The following is a 27,418-nucleotide window of genomic DNA, read 5'->3' on the forward strand; positions in this document are numbered from 1 at the left end:
CTCTTTTCAAAGAAATCAGAATGTCAGTAGTCACCCTAAAAAAAACAAAAACTCAGGGACATGGGGAGTGTACAAAAATGCATTTAGGAAAGTCAGTTAGCCCTTACATATTTAACAGTCTCCCAAAAACATAACACCCTATTCTGGGTCATCATTACAGTACAGCATGCTAAAAAAAATGTACAGCCTACCTCTTCTTCTCTGAGCTTCTGTCTTCTCTTTTCTTCAACAGCTGCTCTTTTTTGCTCTTCCCGCTGCCTCTGCTCCTCTAGCTTTCTCCATCGTTCTTCTATTTGCTTTTCATATTGAATCTTTGCTCGCCTTTCTTTTTCTAAGATTTGCTGTTCCCTGGCAGCTTACAAATTTTTTTTAAAAAAAATACTTTTACCATCTTATATGCTAATAGTGACCACAATCTTTCAAACACAAGCTCTTATTGGTGTCAAAATGGCACTACCCATTCACAAGACGAGTATGTCATGCTAGGGGTGGGGATGTGTAATCCCATGGTTTGAAGAAGTACATGAAAACTTTTGAACAAACACAGTTAGTTGTGGAATGGAGGGGGGGGGAGAGGAGAATACAAATTTATATCTATCATATACCACCAGAAGAGGGTAGGTTGGTTAGCAGAGATCAGTGGCTACAAAACATAGAACAGAAAATATAGAAAATGAAGGGGGAGGGCAGAATGGAGGAACCCAAAGAAGCAGTTCTCACTTCAGCAAATGTGTTTTAATTTTAGAATTCAACATAAACGGTCCAAATTGCTATATATATCTAACAGAATGAAGCAACATACAAAAGAGATCTTGACTTATTTGCATGAGTGTTTGTTTCTTTTTCAGGCAAGTGATGCACAAGGCCCATGTCCAATGCACGTGCATGCCAAACACACACAGACACCAATGACTAATAGTTGAAGCTGTCAACTGATTTAATCCCTTTAATTTGTCAACTGGAAAATTCAATAAAAAAAGGAAAACCCAGGGTATAATTGCAGAACATGAGTAAAAACTTTCTTCAGATGTTTCTAAGTAAAGACGTCCACCCAATGTGGGCTGGAGAAATCAGGAGTGGGCCTCAAATGGAAGGTGGGATGAAATGAGATCCACACATCCCTTCTTCTCCTGGATGGCTGTTGCTTTCTTTCTATAGCATAGAGCAGGGGTAGGCAACCTGCGGCCCGCAGGCCAGATGCGGACCGGCGAGGCCTTGGGACCGGCCCCAGCCGGGTCCTGCCGCCGATTGCCGCCAGGGCCTTTGGTGTCTCGCACGAGGGGCATGGTGGGGCAATTGTCTATAGAAGCCTCAGAAACATGCATTTATCTTAACATTTTTAAAAAATCAGCAATTTTTTTGCGTGTCCTCCATTTTTTATTTTAAAAAAGTGCCCTCCATTTGAAAATTTTGTCCTACATTTGTCCCGGTTTATTTATTTATTTAATTTTTTTAAAAAAAAAAAATTAATTATTTATTTTTTGGCTTCGGCCCCCCAGTTGTCTGAGGGACAGCAACCCGGCCCCCGGCTCAAAAGGGTTGCCTACCCCTGGCATAGAGGATTAGACTATCCAACCATGGAATGGGCTGCCTTGGCAAGGATGGTGGTTTCTCCATCTTTGGAAGCTTTTAAGCAGAGGTTGGGTAGACACTTTTCCAGAGTGATTTAGATGTATAATCCCTGAATGGCAACAGGTTGCATTAGATGGCCCTTGTGGTCCCTTTCAACTCTAGGATTCTATGAATATTATTGTCACATAACTGAGCACTGTTCCTTCAGGAAGTCTGGAGCTCTGACTAAGTACTAACAGGCTTGAAAGTGAACATGTAGCCCAGCTGAGGTTGGGTGTAATAGCTGGAAAGGTGTCTATTCTGAATTTGTTTCTCTTCATATAGCCTTCTCATGCCAGCCTATGCTAAATGGCCTGACCAAACAGAACTGTATGGCTGAAAGGACTTTTGAAGGCAAGGGAGAGGAATACACCCAAATCCAAGGAGAGAAAAGCAACTTACCGAGATATTTTTCCCTTTCTTCTCTTCTTTCTCTAGCAAGTCTTTGCCTTTCATCAGTTTTCAAGAATCCATCCACAGCTGGCATCAAAAGAAGATGGGGGGGGGGAATAAACTGTATCAAAGCTATATATTTTTTAAAATGAGTTTTATGCTTCATTTTAAAAATATTAACCACAAAACAGAGACTCAAAATTCTTTGATATGCAAGAGTCATTTCTCAGACTACAATATCCACCCTTAACAAAGTGAAGGAACAAATCAACAAGGCATGAAACAATGGGCTCCTCCAACAGGACAAATTTGTTGGGAAATTGTTGGAGGATGTGGTATTTATTGCTATAGTTCTCAGGTTTTTCAAATAAATTTTATGTTATTTTTTTTAAAATAAGTGCTTCTGTTGTCCAAGATGACCTTTTGGCTCTTCTCAGCACCAGCCACAACATTTTATTTCCATCTTCAAATGAGTTTCTTTTTCATTCAAAGACATAGCAAAACAAAACTCTTCACCTCCTTTCTCTCTCTCTTTTTAAAACTTTAAATGAAATGTCACATTTTTACTACAACATTATAACTCTGAAGAAGAAAATTAAATTCAGAGAGGACAAATTTTGTCTTTCAAACCATTGTCAGCCATGCCTATTTTTGTTTATTTGTTTTTTTAATCCTTTGGAAAATCTCTAGTGCAGATCTAAGCTATCACAACACATGTCTCCCAAGAAGAATGAAACAAGTGGACATAGAGGGAACAGCAACCAACAAAACCCAAGGAGCTGTATCATGAGAAACCATGGGCTTAAACCAATCTGGAAGAGTGCAGTGCGACTGCAAAACATCACTTGGATCTTGTTTGTTCGTTTTAAAGGGTGTACAGCAACCTATCTGGCCACCTTCCAACACATTTACCTTAAAGTGACCTGCATTTAGTAGTTTCATTATTATTTGTATAACTTACCACATAGATATTGATGTGCTACAGTTCAGTCCCAATATTTTATTCTGTCTGGCAAGACATTGCACAGTTATATATTAAATAAGGTTTTGAAGGCATCTTGTTGCCCCATCTTTTCTGGTTTTAGGGCAGACCAGTTACAGTTGTTGTCACATAGTGAGTATCATCCCCCACACCCAAAGTAGTTATATAAACAAGCTGCATGTGAATCTAAGACAAGACAAAATAGTACGTAACAACCTTGCAGTGCAGTCCACTGTTACCAACAAATTGTGCATGGGTGTGGTGGGGCTAGAATCAAGACAGAATGCTAATTCTGCTTTAAACCTTGGTTTGTTTTGACCACAGTGCATTACTGTGTGCATATGTCTGCATTATTGTACTCTTTGGAATGTTTCACTCATTTAACTACAGTGTTTGTAACAGGAAGAGAAGACATTACAAACTATTGTAAAGCATACAAATATATGTCCTAGATACTGATCTTTGATCATAATAAACTCATTCATTCATTCATTCATTCATTCAATATATGTCCTACCACTACCACCATGGAAGAAGACTGGTTCAGTTAGTGAATGTATTCAAATATAGTCATCCCTCCATATTTGCGGATTTGATTATTCAAGGATTTCAATAATATGTTCTCTCTAGGACTGTCTAGGTCCTCCAGTGCAACTCTGTGGTCAACTTTAACTAAAAGTTGCACTGAAAGACCATTTGTAGCTACTCCAGTGCCATTCTATGGTCAGTGTATGTTGGACATTGACCACAGAGTTGCACTGGAGGACCTAGACATTCCTAAAGAGATGTCCTCTCAGGGAAAATTTTGATCAAAATTTTGGAAAAGCGGCTTACAAATAAACTATATTATTATTATTATTATTATTATTAAAAAGAGTGTTTTTGTTATTTGCAGTTTTTCCATATTCACAGGGGTCTTGTTCCCCTAACCGTAGCGAATATGGAGGGACAACTGTATTCAGGAGCCAGCACGGTGTAGTGGTTTCAGTGCTAGACTATGGGCCAAAACAGATGGTCTGGTAAAGCTGGCTTCTAGACATGCCACACTCTCCATTATAGACTGGCCGGCTTCCTGGCAACTTGGGGGCATGGTGTTCAAATGCCACTCTCCCCGGAGCCAGCAAAAAGCTGGCTCTAGAGGGAAAGAGGTGGCTTTTTTCTGACCCAAATAGGAGCAGACTTTTTCCGCTCCTATTTGGGGGTAGAAGCTGGCTGGATTGGGGCTGTGGTGTGCAGTTGCCGTGGCCCCAATCCATCTCTGTCAGGGGCAATGTTACACCTCCCCTTTGAGGCCAACTGTTTTGCCCCTATGACTAGAGACCAGGGTTCGTATCTCAACTCAGCCATGAAAACCCACTGGGTGACCTTGGATAGGTCACACACTCCCAGCCCTCAAAAAACCTTGTGATACATTCACTTTATGGTTGCCATAATAGCGTCTTTGAATCTGGAGTGAAACAGTAAATAAACGACCTGGCAAATTCAACAGATCCAGCTTTGCAAATAGTTAGACTGCATATTTATATATGGAATTTATATCTCAAATAATCAAAAGGGATAAAACAGTAAGGGGAATCATGTGGCCATCCAAAAACAACTGCCAATGCTCATCACCATTAATATGCTAGTCAGCGCTGTTGGAAGATGCAATCCAAAAACATCAGGAGGACTGACCATTCCCCACCCTAGGTATATAGCTAGTTTATGTGCTTACAAGCCCCTTGCCACAAGGCAAAATAAGCCATCCACATGTGAGTGACATAATTCATTTCTGCTTAATGCCAAATTAAGATTCAATGTTATGTGATGGTGCCTTGAGTTCTCACTACTGTTTCTTCCTCTCGCATAGAAATAAAGAATATCAGATTGAGGAAATCAACTACCTAGAAAATATTTATACAGTGCACACTGATAATCTTCTCTTACATCCCTTTCCCCATCTCTTTTTCACACATGCAGACACTAATAGAGCTGGAAGAGGCAGCTGGGGAAGCTTCCCATTTGCAAAGAGAGGGAGAACATAAACCTTTTGGGAAATCATATTTTGGCCCCACTGACTTGTTTTGGATCCAGAGTGCGGTTCCATCCCACTCCCAAATGAAAGGTCACTTCTGCTCATAACAATTAAGCAAGGTTTGTAAGATGATATAAACAGCACTTTGCCAGAGAACAACTCCTTGGCTCTTTTGTCCTGCTGGGATCTTATCTTTATCCTTCTGCTGGGATATTATCTTTGCCCTTGGGCTTATTTCTGCAAAGGGTCTGTGGCCTTGGTATCATTTCTATAAAATGTTCTACTCAAGTCTTATCTCTGCAATTGGATGTATCTCTGCAAAACTGTCTGTGAACAAGGTTTTATTTCTACACAGTATTACTGACAAAATAGTACATAACATAAAGAATAAAGAACTTATTGTTGGTATTTTTATTGACCATTCAGTTTTTGAGGCCTTCCATGAATTTGTCTATGAGTTAATTGATGTAGTGTAATTTGATTTATTAATTCATTGTTTATGAATGAATTTATCCATGAACTGGTTGACTCAATGTGTATGTGTGTGTGTACACACACACACACACACACACATGCATAAACAGTTTCTAGTGGTTTTATCTTTGCTATGTGCCTGTTACAGTTTCCACAAAGCATTTTTGAAGCTTCAGCTTATTGAAAACAATCAAATTTTCCTTTCTATGTGCCTTTTATTCCACCCCCCCACTCCATTAATTTGTTTATGTCATGTTGATTTAATATGTTTGATGTATATATACAATTGTAGAAACAGTTAGTTATATACATGAACACCCATTATGATGTCTGTATGTATTGTAGTGCATAGAAACATAGGATCATAGAGTTGGAAGAGACCACAAGGGATATCCAGTCCAAACTCCTGCCATGCAGGAACACACAAGCAAAGCACTCCCGACAGATGGCTATCCAGCCTCTGATTGAAAACATTCAAGGAAGGAGACTACCATACTCCAGAGCAGCATATTACACTGTTGCACAGCTCTGACATTCAATAAATTCTTCCTAATGTTCAGATATAAGTCATCTATGACTTCTGGAGACCCTAAGACCATATCATAGGGTTTTCTTGGCAAATCATGTTCAGAGGAGGCTTGCTATTGCCTGCCCCTGAGGCTATGTGACTTGCCCAAGGTCACCCAATGGGTTTCATGGCCAAGTGGAGAATAGAACCATGGTCTCCAGAGCTGCAGTTTAACACTCAAATCACTATGCTATGCTGGCTCTGACATGCACAGGTATACACTTCCTTAATGTATAATGCTACTCCACCTCCATCACCCTTCCTGTTTGATATATTTCTCTGAAATAGGTTATATCCCTCAGGGACGTAGCCAAGGGGGGGTTCTTGTGGTCCGGAGCCTCCCCTTCCATTAGAAAAATGAATGATGCTTGCTGCTGCGCTGCCGCACCCAAGCCCCATTATAATGGTGGCACTTAGACTGGACCCCCCCCCCCTTCCTAAAATCCTGGCTATGTCCCTGTATCCCTCTGTTATTACATTCCAATCATTCCCATCAAGTTTCAGTGATGTCTATTAATTCATATTTGTTTTGTTGTACTAAGAGTTCAAGTTCATCCTGTTTATTTCACATGCTTTGTGCATGAATATAGAGACATCTAAACCTATGGGACATTTCCCCATAGGTTTCCCCCTTCATATTGTGGGGTTCTTGAGCTATTTTCCTTTGTGCTATTTGTGCTATTATCTATATCAAGTGCTATAGATAATAGCACAAATAGCACAAAGGAACTTATCAACTTCTGTCCTCAAGAATACTGTCTCCCTCTCCCACATAACTTAGTTTAAAGCCCTCCTTATCAGATCTTTCAGACTTTTAGGGAAAAATGTTCTTGCCAACTGCTGTGAGGAACAACCCATCCTTTATCAGAAGTCAAGTTCCATGAAACTGCACACCATGGTCCAAGAAGTCAAATAGTTTCTGGTGGCACCATTAAGGGCATAGTTCCTCTAGTTTATTTTTTATTTGTATATTCATTGTATAAACAGAATCATTCACTTGTTTTGAACTGTGTAGTACTGTATAGGGAGTTAGAGGCTTGTGGTTCTTTTCACCATTTTTATATAAATAAGGCCTTTCAAAGAGAAGGCAGTGCGTAACTGACAGCTAGTAAAGTATGAAATGGGTTCTCAAAGTTCTTGAGTCTCAGTCAATGTAGTGATCCGATTCAAGATACAAAAGTTTTTAAATTCAGAGATATAGCCATGTTAGTCTGGAATATCAGTATGAAAAAAGATCTTGTAACACCTTTGAGAATGACTGCACAAAAGATGTTATAATAATAATAATAAAAATTATTTCTATACCGCTTTTCTGCAGTGATCAAAGTGGTGTACATAGTAAAATTATTAAAACAACATAAAATTAAAACCACATTACATTAATTACAATATACAATTAAAATCCAATTCATAGGTGTATGTAAGTGAGAGGGAGAAAAGGGGATCGAACATAATTTATAGCATAAGCTTTCATAGTCTTGGTCTACTTCCTCAGATACAATCTGAGCGACAAGACCGCTTACAAATACTTATGCTACAACTTCTTTCACAACAAATTTTAAAGTGATATAAGATTATTTGGATAGATAATAGAGACATTTCTCTCTGGCTACTCCCAGAAAAAGTATACAGTCGGCTCTCCTTATCCATGGATTTTTATTCACGGATTCAAGCATCCATGGCTTGGAAATATATTCCGAATAGCAAATCTTGATTTTGCCATTTCATTATGTACAGGGCACCATTTTGCTCTGACATTGTATTTAATGGGACTTGAGCATCCACAGATTTTGTCATCCATGGGGGGGGGGTTTTCCTGGAACCAAACCCCAGCAGATTACAAGGGCCCACTGTACTTTCAAACTGCAAACAGACTGTAGAACAGGGTAGACAAACAGTAGCATCTCAGACACTGGTCTGCCAGTTAGATATGTGAAGTTGGCAGCCACTACAGATATGGCATTCTCAGTGTTGGCCCTGCCTTGTCGAAATGCTTCCCAAGAAATAAGGAGATGGTTCCATATGTGTCCATAAATAAGAGCTGAAGCAAACATTATCCTTTTCCAGGTAAAGAACAGATGTAGCCCCTAGTATGATCCCTATTTGTACTCCCCATAAACAAATAATTTTGCACCTTAGATGAATTCTGTGGCTTACAGAATCCACAAAAATCAAGCAACATAATTTGCTTCTGTTATCATGGAAAGATACAAATTGTTATGGAGGGCACTCAGTCACTAACACAGAAAATTGTAGTTGGACAATTGTATTCAGCGTTTTCATCAGGTATCACAAACTTCCTTTTTTAAAGTATTACATGCACCTACACATTAAGATTCTCAAGACATACAACTCTAGCTGCTGCCGCACTGCAATATTAATCCACTTTGACACTATTTTAACTGTTATGGCTCAATGCTATGGAATTCTGGGACTTGTAGTTTTGTGAGACATTTAGCCTTCTCTATCAGAGAGGTCTGTTACCATAACAAACTACAAATCCCAGGCTTCCCCTGGATGGATCCATGACAGTTAAAGCGGTGTCAAACTGCATTAATTCTGCAGTGTGGCAGCAGCCTCTGTAGCCAAAGTCACAGTGAACAGGTTTTCAGTATTTTTATAAATTCCAGTGTATTTCAGACCCATCTTTGAGATTTGAAAAGTTAGTACAATGATCCTCAATGCAATTAATAAAAGCCATAGTAAAATTTCCAGTCTCTTTTTGCCTTAGTAAAAGGCAAATTTTACTATTTTATAACTTTCTGTAGAAGCCCCAAATAAGCTCACATAGCTATCCTCTTGGCAATTATTACCAAATTCAAATATTTATTGTTGTGTGCCTTCAAGTCATATATGAGTTATGATGACCCTAAGGGGAATTCATTACAGTGCTTTCTTGGCAAGATTTGTTCAGAGGGGAATTCCCTTTGCCTTTCTCTGAGACTGAGAGAGTGTGACCTGCCCAAGGCCACCCAGCAGAGCAAGGATTTAAATCCTAGTCTCCTGTAGTCCAGTGCTCAAACAACTGCACCACACTGGCTCTCCAATTTCAAATATACACCCAAAAATATAATAGTGATATCTACAAAACCTACGTGTGGTTAGATTCCATTACATTTTGAAACTGTAAAATGCATTCTGTTTTCTTGGCTATCTTCTTTGAAGCAGCCTGTAAGAGGCTTTTTGTTATGTGCAGATGTTTCCTTTCATGGATTATGTTTAACACTTGTGTGGCCTATTTGGATTGCTGTCTTTGATTTTATTGCTGACTTTTCTGTTTGACATCTTATGCCTTCTTTTCACTTCAAAGAGCGTTTGTTCTCCAGCAGTGTAGCATTTGTCAAAAAAGGGATTCCTTCCTACATACATGCCGGCAAAAGTATCTGTCCATGCCCTTTTGATATCTGTCATTCTTTAAACATATTTAAGATAGCCGTAAATCCAAAATGTCCTAAGTCTCCTTGACTTTGATATTTCAGTATTTGATTCTAGTAAGGTCTCTTGGGGATTTTCAGTATTTCCTTTATTTTCAGTCTATTGTTGCACCTGTTTATTTAGATAGAGTCAACCCTCCATATCCACAGATTTTTTTATCCATGGATTTGAACATCCACAGTTTGGAAATATTTTTAAAATATATAAATTCCAAGAAGCAAACCTTGATTTTGCCCTTTTATATAAGGGACATAAAATTTAGTCCAACTGGCATAATAAATATCAGATAGTAGGAACCTGGACCTATTAGACCTGAAATGTGTCTTAAACCAAAACCTATAAGTCATCAACCAGGCTTCAGTTTCAAGAGCATTCAATCCCAGTTCCACATAGAGAGTCAGATGGTGTACACATGGCGGTACAGATAATAGTCTCCTGAAAAAATGTGTCTGCAAATGTTCAATCTCCTTATTAAAGGCTGGAATCCAGGTGAATATGCTATAAAATAATTATGGTCTTAATTTGGCTTTGTAAATTTTTAAGGCCGCTAGATTATCCTGGTTGCCTTTTTTATAACAAAAAGATTGTATAAACTGCCAACGATCTTTTCCCTGTTTGTATTACCTCTCTGATTACTCCACTGCCCATTAAAATGAAAAAGGACACCAAGGTAAACATACTTTTTGATCTGCTCAATTGTTTGATTACCAACCTTCCATGTTCTCAGTACAAATCTCTTAGAAAATACCAATATTTTGGATTTTTCAAACTTTACCCATAGGTGAAATTTGTCACAATATTCAGAGAATATTTTCAAGGCTCTTACCAAACCCACCTGAGATTGAGAGAGTAATAAAGTATCATCGGCATATTGGAGTACAAAAAGCAGACGATTCCCCAGTGAAGGTGGGTGAAAATCTACTGTGGTCATAAAGGCAGGTAGGCCAGCCACAAATAGATTAAACAGATGAGGAGCCAACACACAGCCCTGTCTGACTCCTATATCAGAGTAGATAGGGTTTGCCTGATTCAGAAAATTTCACTCTACAATTATTATTTGTATGGAGTTGGCTTAAAAGAAACAACAATCGAGGATCTATATTAAGTCTACCCAACTTGTCCCAAAGTAAAGGCCTGTGAATTGAATCAAAAGCAGTTTTCAGATCAATAAGGCCGCATATAGTTTACTTTTAGGGTGCGACAGGTATTTGTTTATGAGGAATGACAGCACTGTTATGTGATCCATAGTGGACATATGTCTTCTAAAATGCACTTGCTCCGAACCTATCAAAGCTTGTGCATTCATCCAACTCTGTAATTTCAAATCCAAATAAGTGGCATATAATTTGCTCACTACCGTTAAAAGACTTATTGGGAGATAGTTACCAGGATCCTGTCTATCCCCTTTTTTAAAGATTGGAATTATGATGGAATCCTTCCAATCAGCTGGAATCTCGCCAGAGGTATTTACAAGAGTAAATAAATTAGCCAATGACTTTGTCCATTGCTTGGGGTCAAATTTTAAAATTTCTGCCGGGAGGCCGTCATATCCAGGAGATTTATCAGATTTCATTTTAAGGATCAACTGATGCACCTCATCAGCTGAAACTGAGCTCCAAAAATTAGGAGAGTTTTTTATTAATAGATTATTATCAAATGCTTGGGTTCCCATTTTATTGGTAAAATCTGAAAACCAAATCTGAGGAGATATACTAGGATACACCATAGAGATGTCATTGTTCATATGTTTCCTAATTGCCACCCAAAAGGTTTTAGCATCTTTGGACTTTAAAGCGTTACCCAGAGATGCCCAATTTTGCTGGAAAAATATCTTCCTTTTGCTCTCCACCAGATTTGAATATTTTTTTAAGGGCCTTGTAATAGGGCCCAAATTTAACCTCCGGATTGGCCAAAGCCTGATGAAACATTTGTCTTAATTTCTTTTTCCAGATAAGACAACTCTTATCAAACAATGTTCTTCTACCTTTAAAATGACTGAAGGGATAGGAGGCCTCATTTTGAAATATAGTCACAATATCCGTATAAGTCAACAAAACATCCTAGTGCTAGTAGTTAAAACATTAAACATTTAAAATACGTATATCCTTAAAACTATTGCTATATGAAAGTATATTTTAAGAACCTCAAAGAAACCAAGGTTATTTGAACTTATATGCAAACTACAAGCCATATGCATACAATACTTTAATGTTAGCTTACAGAAAATCCAATTACTGGAATGCTTTGCTTCCATACAACTTTACCCATTATTAAAGAGAAACAATACCCCTTTTAGAAAAAAATGATGATACTGCATCATACAAAAAAAAAGGCTATACTTTCAAAATCAATCTGAATTCACAATATAATAGTGAGTCCAATATATTAAAAATGACTTGGAAATGTACCCCATGCTTTCTTGGTTGAATATGAATGAAACAATAGTATGAGAAATAACACTGAACAATCATTAGAATTTGTTGCACATGCAGCTATATGATTTGCTTCCGCTATTATGAAGCGATACAAACAGCTATGCAGGGCACTGAGACTATTTCTATCACTACCACCAGAACGGATCCTCTACGAAAACAGAGGGTTGACTGTATCTGTATGCAACAATAATCCACGTTGACACCACTTGCTATGGCTGAATGCTATTGAGTTCTAGGGATTGTAGTTTTGTGAGACATTTAGCCTTCTCTGCCAGAGGGCTCGGGTGCCACTAGAAACAACAATTTTCAGGATTCCATAGGATAGATCGATGGCAGTTAAAGTGGTGTCAAACTGGATTATTTCTGCAGTGCAGATACAGCTTGTAGTCATAGAGGTGCAAAGAAAATCCAGTGGGAAACTGAATTTAAAAATTGCTAAGAAACATTTATTTACTGGATTTTTATCCCACATTGCTTTTTAAAAGTTTCAGGAAGTCCTAGTCCATCACCAGAAGTTTAAACTGGGATACCAAGTGACCAGATGTTTGTGTTATCAGCAGCAATTCTGCAAATGGCTAGTATTAATTAATTTGTTGCTGCAAGTGCTTTCTCTGTTCAGTTTTCCTTTGGGAGCTTTCCTCTGTGGGTCTGCTATTCTAAGTACTGTTGCTTACAGTACTGTAGCCTGAAGTTCATTTGCTCATGGTGTGGAGGAGGGCCTTCTCTTTTGTGGAACTCAACTTGTGGAATGATCTCCTTTCTGAGATTAGGCAGGCACCCAGTATTGGGTGTTTCTAACATTAACTACAAACATATTTGAATCATACATTTTTGTAATCACATTGTCAATTACCACTGGTAACAATACAACAAACACTTTTAATGGATTGTTTTATTGTTTGACAGTTTTTTACTATTTTTAGCAGTTAGTTTTATTGCATCTGTTTTTATGCTAAACTATGAGATCTTTTAAATGAGGAACAGTACAAAAATGCTCTCATTATTATTATTATTATTATTATTAACCTTTATTTATAAAGCGCAGTAAATTTACACAGCACTGTACATACAATCTTTTTAATTGGACGGTTCCCTGCCCTCAGGCTTACAATCTAAAAAGACACGACACAAAGGGAGTGGTGGTGGGGAAGGGGCCTTTCTAGTAGGATAATACATATAAAATACATAGCAATATAGGAAATGATTCAATAAAACAGGCACCAAAAGAACATCAAATAGTAAGCGACAATTATGCAATGCCTGGGAAGGCTTCTCTGAACAGGATGGTCTTCAACTCCGTTTTGAAGCTGGTTAAAGAAGTGATGGCTCTTGCTCGCGGGGGAAGAAGGTTCCAGGAATGAGGGGCAGTGAGTGAAAAGGGGCGAATCCGGGATGGGGCAGAGGAAATCCTGGGCTGTGACAGCAGGCCTTGACTACCAGAATGGAGGGCCCTAGTGGGAAGGTGACGAGAAATAAGGTCTGATAAGTAAGGGGGGGCCAGCCCATGGAGGGCTTTAAATGTCGACAGCAGGAGTTTGTACTGAATGCGGAAAGGGAGGGGGAGCCAGTGAAGGGATGCCAACACAAGAGATGTGGTCAGAGCGGTGGGTGGAAGTGATAATGCGTGCAGCTGAATGCTAGACAGAGATTAAAGGAATGCGCTGTAGATATATAGCGTTGTAGGTATATCTCATATAACTTTATACAGTATGTGAAATTCTGGATAGTGCTTCACAGATGTGAAGTGGGACTACAGTTCACAAAAGCTTATGCTGTGATATATCAGTTAGTCTGAAGGCACCATACAACTCTTTGTTTGTTTGTGATGCAACCGAATAACACACACTTTTGGATCTTGGCATCCATGTTTGAAGTCTCTATTGTGAATCTTACTCCAGAATGACAATACAAGAAGTAAGTAAGCCAGCCGTGTAGCTTACAGGTACATTACAGTGTACTTGGTTAAAATCTAAGCTCATCAAATTGGAGAGGTTTATTCTAGGGATACTTGCTGGTCACTTAACGGTTTATCAACCAGCAAAATTCAGATTTATTTTTATTTTCTTGGAAATACTGCTGTTTTATTTCTGAAGCATGAGCATTTCTGTCCTGGATTCAGCACTAAGTGGTATTAATATAATACTGCTTTTTGTTGCTAAAATGAAAGGAACTCAATTTATGATGATAATCTATTCCACTTACCACAGTGCATTTAGCTCCTTTTCTCATTGATGATAAAACATTTAGCGGCTTGTTGCACCACTTCAGTTACAAAGTACAATATCATTTTAATAAATAAATAAAATAGCACCAGGAGGTGCAGGATAACTGCAGGTCACACTGTGCCCATCTCTGTTTTAAAGCACGGTACATTACTTTTGTAATGTACAGTACTTACGTAATGAGATGTGAATGTCAGGGGGAAAAAATCCATAAACATTAAGATTGTTCTCCACTACAGGACTCCGCGCTACTATTTTCCCAGAAGTTTAAAATATTGGAAATTTGGCCAAACTTCCCCCACAACCCATATCTATAAACACTATGAAATATTTTCTCTTTTGGGATGTATGGAAGGCTTAAAGGGTTCTACTTAATTAAGGAGTGGGAAGAATTAATGTAAAATCTACTGTAATAAGACAATAATAATTCCTGTGTACTCCTCCTATAGCAGAGTCAAAATATTTTCAACATTCCAATAAAGTTTAACAGAATAACCAAATAATCATAATTTATAACAGCACTGGTGGTACATTTCTTTTTGTCTCATATTTCATTTCAATTTCTTGAAACTGAACAGTCATGAAATTAATTCTGCAGTGTTATAGATAATGTATATTATATGAAAATATTTATAGGAATTCATTCTTGAATAAAAAGCTATTGACTGTTAACCCTTAGCTAATTCCAACTGGGATTGCTAGAGTTCTTGCATTTAGTAGGATCAAAATGACCCCATGTGGCCATAGCAGAGACCTGCAACTGATTTGAAAATGGCCCAGAAATTCAAGCATCCCAGATTTTAAGATTTTAAAATTTATTTTTAAAAGGATTTTAGCATTACAAATACTAGATTTTAGCAGGGGGAAAGACAAGAGGTAGATGTATATCTTATACATCAAAAGTGTTCATAAGACAAATGTGTAAGTGTAAAACAAATCATTAAGAAACAATAGATTCTTAACAGCCAACAATGTATTTTTAAACAGTATCATAAGCTAAAATAATAGCCTGAAATAATAAAAAAATGGAATGTATGTATATCTGTCTGAAGGAGCTGTAGATCCCATGTGCTAAACATTTCAAAATGTGACAGATATTTTTGGTTGTTTTCAAGTTGCAGTGCCAGGTGTGAAGCTCAAGCTCCAAGCAGCTGGCCAGTTAAAATCAGAAAAGGGGGCTCCCATAACAAATTAAAAAATACTTTTTGAAAGGTCTAGAAAACAGAAGATGACTTTTCCTAAAGAACTGCTGCTAAGACTGCTGAGGTAGGAAAAGCAGGTGAGAAATAAGGAGACGTCTCTTTGAAGTACTGCTAGTAAGAATCCTGAGATTAAAAAGAAGAACAAGAATGGACCCCTTTCAACTTATTAGGAACAGGCCCAAATAACACCTAGTACACCACACGTTAAACAAAAAATGAAAAGAATATAAACCAAGTTTGAACTTGTACACTATTGTATTTCACTGTAGTTTATTTTCATGAATATACATATCTTTAAGCCTAGCAACAGTAACTGAAATGCTTACAAAAACATGTGAAAAGAGCTACAATTTTGAGATGCTTTTCACATATCACAAGACCATGTATTTGTGGGTGTTTTAGGACTATGTAGTATTTTTCCAACAAGGTGGGAGATATATTTCTGCTTGTTCTAGGCTGTCAATCTGTACAACTGAATGTATCTCATTTTTAGAGGGGCATGTTATAATGATCACTTATCCACAGATGTGATCAGAAGAGTCACTATAAAGATCACCCCTTTTTGTCTGGTGAATTCCAACTGCACTTGGCCCACTGAAAGCTCATAAAACCCAAACACAGAAATCCCAAGGATGCAATCACCATATTGTTGTAAATATTTGATGCTGGCATACAAGGGTTTATATTCTTCTGGTGCTATAGTAATTATAGTATCACAGTTTCAATGCAATTTTTTACTTTGTGGTATTTTTGTGTGCCTGAAGTATCCCACTTTTTAAAATTATAGTCTTATTGCCTAGCAACACACAGAAGTCCTCTATTTTAAGAAAAGTATACCTTCCTAAATAAATTGTTGCATCCATATTTTCTGTATAGCCATTATGTTTCGAGGTTATCCAAGTAAAAAGGCACTGGGAGATTTTCCAGCAGATATCTTGTAAAAGCCTTGATTACTTTATGAGAAACAGAATTAACTCAAACAGTGGACAAGATGAATTCAAAATATCCTTTCCCCTTTGTGAAAGCCTAACTGGGTCCAAGTATACCTTGGGTAATGGAATCAGATGACAACTGGAACAAAACTACACCGATTCTGAACACAACCAAAGATGGCATGGATTAGAATTAATCAGTGAATCTACTTCATGGACAGCAAAAAAGCTATTCTCCACATATATTGGGGTTTTCATGGTGTCATTCAGTAAGGTTATTACAGATCATTAAATAATTATTATGACCTACCCCAATTGAAGAATGTTTGTCAGCCCTTGGTGGCTTGCAGTGATAAATTTGCAAGGCAAGATAATCCTCATTCATACTGTAGAACATTAGTACTGCTCTCTTAAAGGAGTGCACTGATGACCATAGTGTGTTGTGGACCATAGTGCAAAATACATTTGGGAGGGAAGACTTCCAAATTTAGCTTCTGTCGTGATTGGTGATGTCAATTTCAATGTTCTGCTTCTTGCCAGATGAAGATATCTGGGGATCTCAAAACTTGCCATATCTTTGTATGCTTTTGGATGGCCTAACAATAATATTACAGTTGTGGAATATTCACGGAGGTGCAACCTCCATTAATTTCAGTGGGCGCACCCCTGCAGTGCATGCCCTACACACGCATGCGGGCACACTCCCCATTCAAGCCAATGGGGCTTGAATATCGGCAAGTCTCCATTTTTGCAGGGGGGGGAGTCCAGAACGGATCCCCTGTGAAAACGGAGGGCTGGCTGTACATTGATATGAGTTTTGGAAGATAAAATTTAATATTTTACTAGTTACTAGGCTCTACCAGGAATTATATAGCACTCACTCAGACCAAGCATCATGGCATGTGCTCCCCCAAAGACATTGTGGCAGACTGTAAGGTGGTTCCCATGGCTTCAAAAGAGATAGGTTGAATTGGGTTAAGAACAGTTAAGAACAGTGTAAGGGAGGTGGAAAAAGTGGGGTTTCTTCCTCTAAGTAGGTGTTTTGTGAATTAGGCAATCAAGGGGCAAAGTGAAGACAGACAGTGGCTTCTCTTCTCCAGTGGAAACATGGCAGTGGAATGGCGGATGCAGCAGCTCTGTGGTGCTTTCCTTCAAAGGCACACTGAGAGGAATCGGGGGCTTTGATGGATATGAATAAGCCACGGAGAGTCCCCCACCCCCACCCCCTGAGAGAGGCCTATGGCCTCTCTCTTTGCTCCGTGGCTGCTACCCACCCCCCGCCCCCTGAGAGAGGCCTATGGCCTCTCTCTTTGCTCCGTGGCTGCTGCCACACCAAAGGCATGGCAGCAGCCACGGAAACCCCCCCCCCGCCTCCTGAGAGAGGCCTATGGCCTCTCTCTTTGCTACATGGCTGCTGCTGCACCGGAGGTGCAGCAGCAGCCATGGAGGCCCCCCTACGCCCCAGTCGACCACCAGGGCAGTAGGAGGAACCCTCAGCCCTGGGGTTGGAGCTGTGCATGCACGCACACACTCACGCTCCCAGCAAATGCCGTCTGCCTTTCCCTGGGCAACAGCGCAGCAGCAGCTAGTAGGGAAAGGCAGAGAGGGCGCTTGGCTGGAGTGTGAGCACGCACGAATGCACGCACGCTCAAAGAGGAGTGCAAATTGCGCCCCTGACCTTGTTGTGCCCCAGGCAACCGCCTAGGTTGCCTATATGGATGGGCCTGCCCTGGGCGCTGTACAAAACCAAGTAAAATAAGGAATATATAAATTTTTAAGTTCTTTGGCATTGTTTGCTTTGTCTATTACATCATTTGTTACCCACCTCTAAGGTTTACCCTCAACTTATCCACGAGTCATAGCAAAATCAGTAATTTTGAACCCAAAACCTGCCCTCAAGACATCGACTTATATTGAAGTATATATCCTAGTTTTCCTTAAACTTTAATGGATTTGTAGTTAGACAGGTGTGTGAGAGATTATTCATCCTTGCTGTCTCTGTGTAATGAAAGCCAGAATGGTGTTGTGATTTAGCACTGGACTATAACTCTGGAGACGAGAAATCTAATCCTGTCTCAGCCATTGAAACCCACCAGGTGATCTTGGGCAAGTCACACTCTCTCAGAGGAAGGCAAAGGCAAACCCCCTCTGAACAAATTCTTTCACGAATGTTCTGTGATAGGATCACCATAAATCAGAAATTATGTGAAGGTACAGAACAACAACAGCTATTCAATAAATTTACTGAAACATGGAAAACTTTCTTTGGAATTCTAATTATTAATCTCTTATTTTAAAGACTACACAATAGGTTTGCCTTAGAGTTTGAAAAAACTGGGAGGCACACAACAACAATTTCTGTGTAACAGTGGGAAAGGGGGAGTGTAAATATTTCTTTATTTTTTATTATTGTATTACATCTCCCTTTCCTCCAGTGCTCTTAAGCTTACGCACATAGGTTTCCTCCTCTCTACTTTATCATCATGATGTCCTTGTAAGATATCAAATCACCAAAGCTGACCCCTGAAAGGGAATTTGTGAAGAGCTATGCAGAAATATATCTCTTACAATTACACAAGAATGCCCTTTAAGAGGAAAGAAAAAATAAAGCAATCAATGCAAATCTGATCTATCTGGAATTTTTGTTTACTGTCTGGAAATGATACTCTCATAAACCATCCATCATCAAGTTTGGGTGTGTAGTTGGCAGCTCCTTGTTCCATTTGTAAAACAAAACAAAACAAAACAAAACAAAAAATTGTCTATAGGTATTTCCCCAGGGGAAAAAGAGCAGAAGGGTAGACTCTTTAGGAAAGAATAAATCAATCTTTCTGTCAATATACTTAAACCAGATGTACACATTCAGCAGAATCTTGAGAGGTAGAATTGAGGATTTGATGTTGAGTGCTAAGTGAGAAGGTTTTTTTAATGCTTACCAACCTAAAAAGCTCCAGGAAAGTAAAACCTAACATATTAGGGAAAAAATGTTCTAAGCCAGCTCGCTTCATGCTACATTTCATTTTCTAGAAGTAGGGATATTCTTTCTTATGTAAGAGAAAACAGCATCCCTTACTGGCAGTTTGAAGTAGTGCTAGCCATTCTACTATCTCAGGATTCTGCCATTCCATTCCAGGCCCAACAGCAGTGACTGGGTGGGGAGTAGCAAGACAGACAGTGGCTTCTCTTCTCCAGTGGAAACATGGCAGTGGAATGGCGGATGCAGCAGCTCTGTGGTGCTTTCCTTCAAAGGCACACTGAGAGGAATCGGGGGCTTTGATGGATATGAATAAGCCACGGAGAGTCCCCCACCCCCTCTTTGGCATTGACAGGCATCCTTATGTTAGAATGAACAGACCATAACTTTATTGGTTACCCTGTACAGCCCAGATCCAGACAGTGGGTGAACCATTTGTCAACCAACAATCTTGCTCTCCCAGCCCACCTGCTCAGAATCATCTGCTATGACAGAAGCAGAATTTAATGAGGGCAGAAGCCACTGTGTGGATCCCATACCACTTGCAAGTGAGGGCAGGGTCACCCACCACCAAGCTGGGCATGCCTCTTGTTGTCTACTCCCAAAGTCCCACAAAGGAACCTTTGACTAGGCATGACAAGTCTGCATGCTTCATCTCCCTAAAGTGGATGTGGCCCCATGCAAAGCCATCCAATAACATTGGATATGGTGTTATTCCCAGAGAAATGGCTAAATTGAGAATAGAATGACACTGTTTTACAGTGTTTCCATCCCTATCTGTATGGTCATTCCAGAAGATAGTACTAGGAGGATTATTGCTATGTCCCATAGCAATTAAATCACATGTCTTTCTGCAAGAACAGGTTGCAGAAAGTCATGCCTGCCTGTTTCACTCCCCTGCAGAATCAGGCTCTAACAGCCTGACAAAACAGCCTGCCCAGTGCGACAAAGGGGGAAGGATGTGGTACATAGGTGGCCTCCAAGGGCCATATGTGGCCTGCAGGTTATCAGTCCCTCTGTTCAAGTATATTGTTCCACAAATGAAAAGTAAATGTCTGAATGATGCCCTAGGACTCTCAAAATCCCTGTAGTGACTGTGCTTTTTGAAATCTTATGTGTAAATTAATGTCCTGTTTAAGGCTGATAGAAAATGGCTCTTGCAAAAGCATTTCCTTCATTCTAAGTATCTAGCAAGCATAACTGAGATGTGATCATCAATTGAGATTGCCATTGGCAACTAATGGCCAGAAACAAATCACAAGTCCAACTGACTGTTAAGTAACTGTGGTTTGTTCTAAAAACAAAATTCATTATTTTATTGTCTTTCTTGCACATTGATGGGAAAAAAGGGGAGGGTAACAAAGGCTTGCTACAACCATCAAAGAAGGGTTTTACATGCTCACCCAGCCTTCTGTAGTCCTGAAGTTTCATTTTTCTAACTGAAATCTAACAGAATTCCACTTTATAGTATGTTCATATCAATAGTTATAAAAGAATATGTGTGTGCCTGTCTCTACTCCAAGACTATGAAAATACACATGTGAAACTTGGTAAGCATACTAAGTGACCTCAAGAGTGTGCAGCCCTGTATTATTTGCCTTTAAAATAGTTTTTATTAATTGAAATTTGTTGTTGCCTGCAACATCACACTGATTCACTAGGGGACACTAAATCCCTAGAAACTCAGCCTCTTCAAGAACAAAATCAAGGAAATCTTGGGAATTTACTCCATACACATTTTGGTGGGGCATCAGAACACAGTCTATTTAAACTCTGACCACTTTCATTAATGGACCAAAACGGGTCCTATATTCCATGCATCAGATTCTTGCTGCCTTATATGTTGGGAGTGAAAGGGAGTCTGAAGTGGCAAGAGTGCAAAGATGTGGGAGGGACACAGTGAGAGGAAAGGAGGTACAATTACTGTGTTGCACAGTTGTTTGGATTTTACTTGAATTCTAGGCATGTTGCTTGCTGCCTGTTTACACCTTTAATTGGCCTGTATTCCCATAATTCATTAAAAGAGATATTAAGGTGCAGGGTCACTTCACAGTGTAAATCTCTACAATTTTGAATTTCTGTGTCTTGAAAATGTGATGTGAATCACTGCTTGGGGTTTGATCACTGGCTGAACATAGAAAGGTGTTGACAGATTCATTCAGCAGGGGAAGCAAAAAGACAAAGGGGAGAGGAAACGAAGGGATTTAAATGGTTTATGATGAGGATAAATCTCACATTATCTAAATGAACACTGAGACAAAGAAGCAGTAGTGGGGTGCGGTGGGTAGGACAGCAGGTGTGGGTAATTTCTCAAGTAAAAAACAAAATATTTCTTTACATGCCATTTTATGCATGTTTTGAGGAGAAAACTATCTTCCTACTATTTTTTCTTCTTTCAAATACAGTACTGGCTAGTTAACTTTTTAAACTAGCCAAGACAGGTCAAGAAGAATCTTAGAGACTCTGGCTGCATTCACACTGCAGAAATAATCCAGTTTGGCACCACATTAATTGCTATGGTTCTATTGAATCCTGGAAGCTGTAGTTTGTTGTGGCATCGGAGCTCTCTGACAGAGAAGGCTAGATGTCTCAAAAAACTACCATTCTCTGAATTCCATAGCATTGAGCCAAGGCAGTTAAAGTGATGTCAAACTGGATTATTTCTGCAGTGTGGATGAAGCCTCTGTAGAGCATAGACAAATATATAAAAATATTACTCAGTTCTCCCTATATATTTTAATATAATTTTGTTCCCATCATGTTGCCAGCTAATGATAGATTTCTTCTCTAAAAGGAGAAATGAACCAAAACAAACAAACAAAAACACACACACAAACCAAAACAAAATCAAGCAGTCCACAGGGAATCCAGGCCTTAAGGTCCATGACTCTCATATTATGTCTCTGAGAACTAGCTTGACGAGGTAGATAGGACTCTGAAAACTCAGGTTTCAAAATGTTTTCTATAAACATTATCATCATCATCAAGAGCAACCTTTATCAGTACACAACATCTGAGATGAGGCATCTAGACTAGAAATGTGTTCTTTTGCCTTTCTCTTTGTCAACAACAGGGCAAAACCTCCTGAATTGCTATGCCATAGATCCTAAGAGCCAAACTAGAGGTGACGGTTGCCACATAGTTCATCCAAGGAAAGTGTTATTTTATTTTATTTTAATAGTAGCCATATGTCTTCACCCCATGAGAGTCCTACTAGGAAACTGTTCCCTTTGAAGTTAAAGGTTCCATTGAGGTCAATGAGCGTTTTTTCCCCATTGCAAACATCAGATACAGAGGTAAGAGAGAATCATTCAAGCTGTGATGGTAGCAAGGGGAATATGTAGTCTAGTCCATTCCCCTCCCCATTGCTAGTAGCTATTTATTTCTTTTTTAAAAAAGTAACCACACAAAGGCAGGCTATGTAATAGATATCATTGTCTCTGTCCCAGCCTTGCCTTACAGTAGCGATCCAAAGTTAGTGTGGTCTTGATAGGAAGAATATTTAATACCAGAACATGGAGCTTATGACTAGTACCTATGCTGGGTGAAGGATTCTGGGATATGTAGTGAAAAAAGGACACGTTCAAGGTCTGCTGAACAGATTTCAATGGCAGAAGCATCCACATACAGGTTGAGTACCCCTTATCCAAAATGCTTGGGACCAGAAGTGTTTTCAGTTTCAGATTTTGGAACCTGAAGGTAATTTTATATACAATGTTTTTTTTAAATGTACATGAAACAAATTTGTGTATACTGAACCATCAGAACACAAAGGTGTCACTATCTCAGCCACCCATCTGGACAGTTTTTGATGTTAAAGTACTTCAGATAAGGGAGACTCAACCAGTATTTACCATAACTGGGTGTTGGAGACTTGTAAAAAAGCAAGTGAAAACAAATAAAACTCAAGTGAGGGAAAGTTGATAATCCAATCCAAGACACAAGTACCTCTGTCTTCACAAACTGGTGCTTCCACTGTTATAGCCAGAGACCATGGAACAAGATGCAGGGAACAAAGGAAGCATTGTGGGGAAAGATGAAAAATGAAGCTGATCATGATGACGATAACGATGATGACGACAGCAAACAAAATAGTGTGCCCATATCGTGTTATGGATGTCTGAAAAAGTCTAGCAGTCCACTTTCCTTTCTAAAAGTTGCAGTTGAAATAAACATACTGTATATTATAAATGGTGCAGACCAGATGATTGTACCTTGGCAATGAATCTTGCAACATTCAATTTATGCTTAATTGCCCAATCTATAAATAAGATTACTTCGCCTTTCCTACTCTTCCCTACAGGTTGCATTTAAACTCACTGTTAATACCAGAATTATGGCATGGGAAAATTAAGAAAAATGTCAGTGAGCTAGTAAAAAATAGTCAAAACTCTAATAGACTAACAACTATACTTCTGGGGAGTGAGGGAATCAAACAGATAGAAATTTAGTTGAAAGTATTCTGAACCAAAGTGAGAACAATCAGATAAGAAGGCCAAGTCCTTGGAGCAAAGCCTTGGGAGAAACATCATTCTAATCACAGTGAAGGATCACTGAACCAAACAAATCAGAAGGGCTTATTATAGTTAATAAAGCTACGGAATAGCATTAACACAATCATTCCAAGTCCTGACTTTGAATCAATTAGCATACCAGCTGAACATCTAACATTGAACTACTGAATGGAAAATTAATGGAAGAAATATAGTAAAGTTTCACATTCCTTTGGTGGAGAGAGTACATAAATTTACTGTTCTTTCCCCACCTCAATATAATCTAGTAAGAAGCCACTAAATGTACCTCTCTAAGCTTACTAATGTAGTCTTATTTGCATTTGCTGAAGCCCTATAGGAGGTATGAAGGGAAGGCTGAAGGTGTGCCAACACCTCTCCATATCCTTTGATAGCTTGGATCTTGTAAGAAAGGACTTTCACTCTGGTCTTCAGGGTTCTAGTCCAACTGCCAAACCACTATACCACTGTTTCTAAGAGGAGTGAAAGAGGTGTGATACATCCTTGGTGGAGCTAGTCTAGGGGTGAAAGAGTTGAGCATAATGAGTATGAAATATTACTGTACTGCTAGGCTTGTTTTACTTCATTCTATCTTTTTTATTGTCTTCTATTTCTCTGCATAGACTAGTGTGCCATTGAATAGCTGTAACCAGTATTCTGAACTTATTTCTGGCACCTTCTCATCTTTTGTTAATTGTTTGAAGATTTTCATCTGTCATCCAGTCAGGTTCTTCTTTCTTTTTGGCGTTTTTGAAATCTTCCCTGACAGTGTCTCTGATTTCAGTACAGTGATCTTCTGGTTTCCAGTTAATTATGCGTAACAGTGCATATCATAGAATCACAGAGTTGGAAGAGACCACAAGGGCCATCCAGTCCAACCCCCTGCCATGCAGGAAATCACAATCAAAGCATCCCCGACAGATGGCCATCCAGCCTCTGTTTGAAGACCTCTAAGGAAGGAGACTCCACTACACTTCGAGGGAGTTTGTTCCACTGCCGAACAGCCCTTACTGTCAGGAAGTTCCTCCTAATGTTGAGGTGGAATCTCTTTTCCTGCAGCTTGCATCCATTGCTCCGGGTCCTAGTCTCTGGAGCAGCAGAAAACAAGCTTGCTCCCTCCTCAATATGACATCCCTTCAAATATTTAAACAGAGCTATCATATTACCTCTTAACCTTCTTTTCTCCAGGCTAAACATCCCCAGCTCCCTAAGGCATTCCTCATAGGGCATGGTTTCCAGACCTTTCACCATTTTAGTCGCTCTCCTTTGGACACGCTCCAGTTTCTCAATGTCCTTTTTTAACTGTGGTGCCCAGAACTGGACACAATATTCCAGGTGGGGCCTGACCAAAGCAGAATAGAGTGACACTATTACTTCCCTGGTTCTAGACACTATACTTCTATTGATGCAGCCTAAAATCTCATTGGCCTTGTTAGCTGCCACATCACACTGTTGACTCATGTTCAACTTGTGGTCTACTTGGACTCCTAGATCCCTTTCACACGTAGTTTTATTCAGCCAGGTGTCCCCCATCCTATATCTGTGCTTTTCATTTTTCCACCCTAAGTGCAGTACCTTACATTTCTCCATGTTGAATTTCATTTTGTTAGCTTTGGCCCAGTTTTCTAGTCTGTTCAGGTCATTTTGAATCTTGATCCTGTCCTCTGGAGTATTAGCTACTCCTCCTAATTTGGTGTCATCTGCAAATTTGATAAGTATTCCCCCAATTTTGTCCTCCAAGTCATTGATAAAGATGTTGAATAGAACTGGCCCGAGGACAGAGCCTTGTGGGACCCCACTGGTCACTTCTCTCCAGGATGAAAAGGAGTCATTGTTGAGCACCCTTTGCGTTCAGTCGGTCAACCAATTACAAATCCATGTAACAGTTGCCTTGTCTAGCCCACATTTTATAAGCTTGTTTGCAAGAATATCATGGGGAACTTTGTCAAAGGCCTTACTGAAATCAAGATATACTATATCCACAGCATTCCCTTCATCTAACAAGCTGGTAATTTTATCAAAGAAAGAGATAAGGTTTGTCTGGCATGACATCTTTCTCTGAAACCCGTGTTGACTTTTTGTGATTATGGCATTGCTTTCTAGATGTTCACAGACTCTCTGTTTAATGATCTGCTCCAGAATCTTTCCTGGTATTGATCTCAGACTAACTGGACGATAATTGTTGGGATCCTCTTTTTCCCCCTTTTTGAAGATGGGGACGTTTGCCCTCCTCCAGTCTGCTGGGATTTCTCCTGTTTTCCAGGAGTTCTCAAAGATTATTGCTAATGGCCGATATTACATTTGCTAGTTCTTTTAATATCCTTGGATGGAGTTCATCTGGTCCCGGAGACTTAAATTCATTTAGATTAACAAGGTGTTCCTCTGCTATCTCTTTACTTATTCTGTGCTGAAATTCCCCTATTCTGTCCTCTGCTCCATTATCCTCAGGTTGAGCACCCTTTGCCTTTTCTGAGAAGACTGAGGCAAAGAAGGTGTTGAGTAATTCTGCCTTTTCTCTGTCTCCTGTTAGCATTTTGCCATCTTCTCCACGCAGTGGCCCTACCATTTCCTTCTTCTTCCTTTTGCTGTGGACATATCCAAAAAAGCCCTTTTTGTTGTTCTTAACCTCTCTAGCAAGCCTGAGTTCATTCTGCGCTTTAGCTTTTCTGACTTTATCTCTACACAGGCTCACTATTTATTTGAATTCCTCTTTGGTGATTTCCCCCTTTTTCCATTTCTTATACATGTCCCGTTTAAAACTTAGCTCAGTTGAAAGTTCTTTAGTCATCCACCCTGGTTTCTTGAGACATCTCCCATTTTTCTTCCTCACTGGAACTGTTTGAAATTGTGCCTTCAGTATCTCCCTTTTTAGAAACTCCCATCCATCTTGAACTCCCTTCTCTTTTAGTATTGTTGACCATGGGATCACACTCAGTATTTCTTTAAGTTTATTAAAATTGGCTTTCCTAAAGTCTAGAATGTGTGTTTGACTATGCCTGGCTTCTCCTTTCCATTCTATCACAAACTCCAGGAGAACATGGTCACTTCCACCTAAAGATCCCACCACTTGCACCCCATTAACCAAGTCATCCTTGTTGGTTAGGATCAGATCTAGAATAGCTGAACTCCTTGTTGCCTCTCCCACCTTTTGGACAATGATGTTATCTCCAAGGCAAGTGAGGAATTTGCTAGAACTTGAGGATTTGGCCGAGTTTGCCTTCCAGCAAATATCAGGATAGTTGAAGTCGCCCATCACTACTACATCTCTCCTTTCTGACTGTGTGGTCATCTGTTCTTGAAAGACATCATCCAGTTCCTCAGTCTGACTTGGGGGTCTGTAGTAGACTCCCACAATAACATCCTTGTTGTTTCCCTGCCCTTTAATTTTTATCCAGGTGCTCTCCACCTGGCTTCCATGATTGATGTCCTGGATCTCTTCACTGGTGTAAATATCTCTGACATATAGTGCTATTCCTCCTCCTTTCCTGTTTAGCCTATTTCTCTTAAAAAGGTTATACCCCTCTATTTCTACATTCCAATCATGAGACTCATCCCACCAGGTTTCAGTGAGGCCTATTATATCATATTTGCTTTGTTGTGCTAGGAGTTGAAGTTCATCTTGCTTATTTCTCATGCTCTGTGCATTAGTGTAGAGACATCTAAGC

The 27,418-nt window shown here is 39.4% G+C and overlaps 1 protein-coding gene across 9 annotated transcripts in view; it reads right to left on the bottom strand.

The window, feature by feature from the left end:
* Positions 1 to 27,418, bottom strand: part of LOC149319441 (MAP7 domain-containing protein 2-like) — a 94,814-nt gene that overhangs the window by 33,028 nt on the left and 34,368 nt on the right. For all 9 annotated transcript variants that reach the window (XM_089511719.1, XM_089511718.1, XM_089511722.1 and 6 more), the window contains exons 2-3: positions 2,014 to 2,091; positions 192 to 355 (exon numbers count right to left, since the gene is read on the bottom strand). In XM_089511719.1, coding sequence (XP_089367845.1) covers positions 192 to 355; positions 2,014 to 2,091 — 242 coding nt within the window. The remainder of the gene's footprint in view (positions 1 to 191; positions 356 to 2,013; positions 2,092 to 27,418) is intronic.

The sequence above is a fragment of the Sceloporus occidentalis genome, unplaced genomic scaffold (genome assembly GCF_023333645.1).
Source record: "Sceloporus occidentalis isolate IW3139 unplaced genomic scaffold, rSceOcc1.0.p SCAF_2, whole genome shotgun sequence".
Classification (NCBI taxonomy): domain Eukaryota; kingdom Metazoa; phylum Chordata; class Lepidosauria; order Squamata; family Phrynosomatidae; genus Sceloporus; species Sceloporus occidentalis.